Here is a 6,849-nt window from a genome sequence, read left to right on the forward strand (position 1 = left end):
TTTACAGGCAGATGTAGGTAACCACAGTCCCTGTTAAGCGTAAGATAGATACCATAGTTCCCTGTACAGAAGGTATTAGAACCACAGTTCCCTGTTATACAGGAGGTATTAGGAACCACAGTTCCCTGTTACAGGCGGTATTAGGAACCACAGTTCCCTGTTACAGGAGGTATTAGGAACCACAGTTCCCTGCTACAGGAGGTATTAGGAACCACAGCATTACAATGTGTAGGCTTCTCTGTCTTCTTGTAGGAGAAACTAGATGCTTACATCATGTCAATGAACACAATAAGGAAGGTTTGTCTTACCATAGCCACCACTGGGCCTGAGGTCATGTAGCTGACGAGACCAGGGAAGAAAGGTCTGTCCTTCAGGTCGGCATAGTGCTCCTTCAGCAGAGACTCTGGGGCCTGGGTTAGTCAGACACAACACAACAGCCACAACCGTCAATAACCCATCGTAACCATAGGAACACACACAAGGCATATCACGGCAAAATACAGTGGGCTATGTTGAACATCAGTCGTAGAATCGACCGGCGCAAAGGATCCTGTAACAATCATGTCGACAACATTTATTTCATTTCTTGTGTGATTTAGCAGACGCTCTCCATACAACAAGGGTTTGGTAAAGCTACAGCCAATATCTGGAGAGCTCCAGTGTACAGAGTGTCCAACACATTAGGAACACCTTCCTAATATTGAGTTGCACCCCCTTTTGCCCTCAAAACTGCCTCAATTCATCGGGGCATGGATCCTACAAGGTATTGAAAGCGTTCCACAGGGATGCTGGCCCATGTTGGCGCCAATGCTTCCCACAGTTGGGTCAAGTTGGCTGGATGTCCTTTGGGTAGTGGTCCATTCTTGATACACATGGAAAACTGTTAAGCATGAATCATCCAGCAGCAATGCAGTTCTTGACACACGTAAACTGGTGTGCCTGGTACCTACTACCATACCCTGTTCAAAGGCACTGAAATATTTTGTCTGGCCCATTCACCCTCTGAATGGCACACATACACAATATATATCTCAATTATATCAAGGATTAAAAATTCTTCTTTAACGTGTCTCCTCCCATTCATCTAAACTGATTGAAGTGGATTTAACAAGCAACATCAATAAGGGATAAAAGCTTTCACCTGGAGTCACATGGTCGGTCTGTCATGGAAAGAGTTCTTCATATTTTGTACATTCACAGGAAGTCACCAGAGCTTATAACTAGGAACCAGTTGACTGCATGCGCTTAACCCTGAAATAGCCCACCGTAAACAGAGTGACTATTATGAGTGGGCCCTCCTGATCCCTGGGTTCGGGGGTCACAGGCAGCCTTCCTGGCCACAGACCAACACACAGAGGATCAGGAGACAACACTCAATGCTAATCACACGTGTGGATTAGAACAGTCAGCAAGATCCTCTGTACTGTACTCTACCCTACTGTACTCTACTGTACCCTACTGTACTCTACCCTACTGTACTCTACCCTACTGTACCCTACTGTACTCTACCCTACTGTACTCTACCCTACTGTACTCTACCCTACTTTACTCATTATCCTACTCTACCCTACTGTCTCTCCTACTCTACCCTACTCTCTACTGCTACCCTACTGTACCCTAATGTACTCTACCCTACTGTAACCCTACCCTACTGTACCCTACTCTACCCTACTGGACTCTACCCTAACTGTAGCCTACTGTACCCTACCCTACTGTACCCTAACCCTACTTTACCCTACGGTACTCTACTCTACTGTACCCTACTGTACTCTACCCTACTGTACTCTACCCTACTGTACCCTACCCTACTGTACTCTACTCTACCCCACTCTACCCTAGCCTACTGTACCCTACCTACCCTACTGTACTCTACCCTACTGTACTCTACCCTACTGTACTCTACCCTACTGCTACTCTACCCTACTGCACTCTACCCTACTGCACTCTACCCTATACTCTTACTCTACCCTAGCCTACTGTACCCTACTCTACCCTAGCCTCTGTACCTACCCTACTGTAGCCTACTGTACTCTACCCTACTGTACTCTACCCTACCGTAACCTACTGTACTCTACCCCTACTGTGCCTACTGTACAGCACCCTACTGAGCCTGCTGTACAGCACCCTGCTGTAGCCTGCTGTACAGCACCCTACTGTAGCCTACTGTACAGCACCCTAATGTAGCCTACTGTACCCATACTGCACGTTACCCTAATGTACAGACCCTAATGTAGTCTACTGTACCCATAATGCACTGTACCCTACTGTACAGCACCCTACTGTAGCCTACTGTACAGCACCCTACTGTAGCCTACTGTACAGCACCCTACTGTAGTCTACTGTACCCATACTGCACTCAGTGATGGTTGGTGTCGTTTAAGATGAGGCAGGACGACCATTTTTTTTTATGAGCAGGGCTTTAATTCTAAATACACCATATTCAATGTAACAATGATAGGTTCAGGCTACTACATGTTACTCAAATGTTCCCTATACCCACCATGAGGTTGCTTCAACCTAGCCTATGAATGAAAGTTTACAACGTAGGTGCACTCAGGTAGAGAGAAATTGGAGTAATCAAGGTGACAGACAGTGACACATTCAATACCGCCTTGCACACTCTTGCCTGCTGATCTAGGGTGTAATCATTAGTCCAACAGTTTTAAATAAGAGAGTATACAATGGACAGATTCAGGTATGTTTATCCAAGTGGAGGCTGCTGAGGGGAGGACGGCTCATAATAATGTCTAGAATGGAGTCAATGGAACGGTATCAACCATGTGAAAACCAGGTTTTTGATACCATTTCATTTACTCCATTCCAGCCATTATTATGAGCCGTCCTCCCCTCACCAGCCTCCACTGGTTGATCCCCGTTTCGTTATGTTTGCTTCCGCTTGAGAAAGTTTTTCAACAGAATCAGTGGAATGAATACAGTCAGTTACACCAGCGACCCCGGTGGCAATAAATGAATTAAACCAAAAGCTTACCTTGGAAGAATTCCAGTGTTGGATAGCCATAAGCCAGCTAGCTAACATAGCATCCCTCTCTGTTTGAGCCACGTGTTTGAGTAGGCTAAACTAGCTAGCTGCATCCGCTAGTTAAGTGAAAGAAAAATACAACGAAATATCTCTCTCGCTTCTCCTTCATTTTTGTTCAAAACTGTTCAACTATTTTCTTTCTCTCTCTTTGAGTGAGCTACTTAACACATTTCATGTACTGCAGTGCTAGCTAGCTGTAGCTTATGCTTTCAGTACTAGATTAATTCTCTTATCCTTTGATTGGGTGAACAACATGTCAGTTCACGCTTCAAGAGCTCGGATAGGTTGGAGGACATCCTCCGGAAGTTGTCATAATTACTGTGTAAGTCTATGGAAGGGGGTGAGAACCATGAGCCTCCTAGGTTTTGTATTGAAGTCAATGTACCCAGAGGAGGATGGAAGCTAGCTGTCCTCCGGCTACACCATGGTGCTACCCTAGAGTGCTGTTGAAGCTACTGTAGACCTTTATTGCAAAACAGTGTATTTTAATCAATTATCTGGTGACGTGAATATATTTTCTATAGTTACTCTAATGTACAAATGTACCCGACTTTACCCTAATGTACTCTACTGTATGTCCAATCATTGTGTATTGGCACAAGTTCTTGCTTAGTTGGTATTTTATTAGGATCCCCATTAGCTGTTGCAAAAGCAGTAGCTACTCTTCCTGGGGTCCACACAAAACATTACATAATACAGAACATCAATAGAAAAGAACAGCACTACAAATATATATTTTTAAAGGCACACGTAGCCTACGTATCAATGCATACACACAAACTATAGTTGACTTTTGTCATGGTTCAAGATACGTGTTTTTTTTAAAGAATATCTGTCAGATAGCTGATTTACATAATGGACAGGCCTGCCATTCAGTCCTAATTATTGGTTAATAATGTCCTGAAAGTGACAAGGATTATATGGCTTACATTTGAAATAAAATAAAAGAGATTACAGTAAGTAGAATAACGTACCTGGATGAGTTTCATCCCCACCATTTTGAAGCCCTTTAGCTCAAATCTCTTGATGATATCTCCGACAAGCCTCCTCTGAACTCCATCTGGCTTGACGGCAATGAAAGTCCGCTCCTCGTTTGACATGGCGCTAGAAGGATAGAAGAACGTTACAGTAGAAAGAGAGAGAGGTACACAGTGATGAGGAGAGAGAATAGAGAGAGAGGGGGGGGGGGTTAAGAGAGAAAGAGGGGGTAGAGGAGAGAGAGAGAGACAGAGAGACAGAGAGAGTAAATAAACAAGCAAATTCCACTGAATATCAGTGCAGACAACGTTACTTACGTGCATTTGGCACATTGGGTTTTGAGTCGCGGTGCCGAGGCACTGGACCCCATCACGGGACAATCTCATGAATACAGACACTGTGCACACCGGACTCCCATTGCAAGGTAACACCTCTAACTTTGCATTTGAGGTCTATTGCAAGGTAACTGTCATGCTCTGTAAGGTCTTTGACTCGCTGCCAGAAGGTAATCTTCCATAATCACCTGCATCAAAATCAAGTTTGCGCATGACCAGAAGTGTGCCGCTCAGTATCCTCAGTCCTCTTCACGTTTAAATAGCTACCTACTGGCTACGCCAAGTAGCCACACTGTAATGGGAAAAAAACATTGATTTGCCCTTCAGCAAGGCACTTAACCCTAATTTGCTCCAGTGGTGCTGTAGTACTATAACTGACCTTGTAAAACAACACATTTCACTGCACCTATACGGTGTAAATGACAATAAAATAAAATAATTTATACAGTCATTTGGGGTTTTATCAACATAAAAACACTGTGAAACATTTTACTGCATCATACTGTAAATGATGGTGCATTTTGGGAAAATGTTGTGGGTGGGGAAAGAATTGCTGAATTTCAAATGGTACTGTAATTCCACCCCACAGAATACAGTAGTGTACCGTATTTTTGGACAGCCCAAAACCTTTTGACCACTAGTGGGTGCAATGTATTGTTTTGAGGTGTGCCTTGTAAGAGGCTACATTTGTGCCAGCAGTTAGTGAGAATACGCTACCAATTTATCCCCTGTTGTTATAGTGCCTCATCAATTTAGGGGACAGATTGGAGTGTCAGTCTTAAACTTTACTGGTTGAGCATTTTGCCATGTCCTTTTGGTCTGTTTTGCTCTGTAGTTGCTACCAGTTTGGAAGCCTTGGTTAAGGCTTATACAAGTGCAAGTGACATAAAAGACCAAATATGAATTGATATTGTAATGAAACAGCAGGGGTGTATGATATGATGTAATGTGTAAACACATTACTTAGGATTGGTGCAAGCAGGTTGGATGCTAAGTAATTAAAGTAAAATGCTGTGAAACATAAACTCTTCCCCTCAATGAATTTCCTTCCTTTATCCATTAATTAATTACAACTAGCTTTATTTTTTTTTAAACAATAGTTAAATAGTTATTTCTTAGGTATTATAAGTGTGCCATTGCACAGTATTTGCTTTGTTACTGTTTTTAGTTTAGGGTAGATGTAATGCAATATGAAATACAGTAACTTACTTGCCACTGAGCTGCCTGTAAATTACTGTCAAATTCACTCCCTCCCCTTTACAGTGCAAGCCTATACAAGTGAGTGAACTGGAGTGCCAGAATATGCTATCCCTCACCTCGTCCCACCATCGCTAACACCCAACGTGGTGCCACGAACCAGGAAGAGCAAGTATGCTACTTTCTGCGCACTCGCTTTATGACCTCAATATACACTACTGTAATCGGTATTAGAGCTCAATTAATGTTAAACACTTGTATAACACAACACAATGTAACATGTTTGCAAAATCCTACAAATGGAAGTTGCAACTCGTTCAAATGAGCGCAAGAGTCTTTTGACTAACGTATTTGTCCGATCCCAGTAAGACTATGGCGTCGGCTAATGAGATCCTAATAAATCAAAGCATCAATACACCCTGATTCGTTCCAACACATTGTCTTACAACATTGAACAAATACAATGTCATAAAAACACCAATCTATTCATATATTCTGTAGGATAATATCCCGAATGGCACCCATGTGCGTCTCCAGGTAAAACTATGTGGAAAATCATTCACCAAATTCATTCCCGCTAGATGACATATCGCCATTCAAGAGGGTAAAGGGTGTCTATAAAAGCTACAACTAGCCTACGACATGTTTACCGCGATATTAAACGATGATATACACTGAATAGAAACTAATTAGGTCTGAAATATACCAGTTGAAGATATGGCATTTATTTTTAAGTTAAACTGGTCGCAAGAGGTAGCATATAGACTATGAAATAGTTTTACTATACCTTGATGACTGAGCCTCTCTTAGCGACGGACAGTGAGCTATGCGGGTTACTTCCGCTAATGCTGTGCTTTCAGTAATCCAAGGCAGATTGTACGAGTGTTTCTTGCTTTTATACATGGAGGCGGGGACTGCCATACTGGTTCAACGAAATACATTAGTTATAACGAATAAATATTTGTTTATCCGTGTTGTACTATCTCCCTCTTTATGTGGGTCGTAACAACCTAATGGGTATGGGGAGTATTGAGATTATATGAACATTATTGAAACAAGTAGCCTACTTTTAGGTGCGCAGTCTAAAAATGGTGACAACTGTGGCATGCTACTGTGAAGGATGGTTTTGTTCTCTTTTTAACAAAAATGTATGCCTTATAGAAATAGGACATGTTAATCACAAAACATAGCGTGACTGCAGAAAAACTGTTGTTAATCTAGGGTGTCGGCTGTGCAAACCACAAGGTTGAGACAAGATGGAAAAATGCTGAATAACAAGAAAACAGGAACTGAGGAATG

General features: G+C 42.4%; 1 protein-coding gene across 1 annotated transcript in view; it reads right to left on the reverse strand.

Annotated features, from left to right (window-relative positions):
• The window catches only part of LOC111978402 (nucleoside diphosphate kinase A), a 30,201-nt gene extending 23,753 nt beyond the window's left edge, over positions 1-6,448 (reverse strand). The window contains exons 1-3 of the mRNA XM_024008460.2: positions 6,338-6,448; positions 4,015-4,144; positions 309-410 (exon numbers count right to left, since the gene is read on the reverse strand). Coding sequence (XP_023864228.1) covers positions 309-410; positions 4,015-4,140 — 228 coding nt within the window. The 5' untranslated portion in view covers positions 4,141-4,144; positions 6,338-6,448. The remainder of the gene's footprint in view (positions 1-308; positions 411-4,014; positions 4,145-6,337) is intronic.
• Positions 6,449-6,849: the final 401 nt, after the last annotated feature.

Source organism: Salvelinus sp. IW2-2015, linkage group LG18 (assembly GCF_002910315.2).
Source record: "Salvelinus sp. IW2-2015 linkage group LG18, ASM291031v2, whole genome shotgun sequence".
NCBI lineage: Eukaryota > Metazoa > Chordata > Actinopteri > Salmoniformes > Salmonidae > Salvelinus > Salvelinus sp. IW2-2015.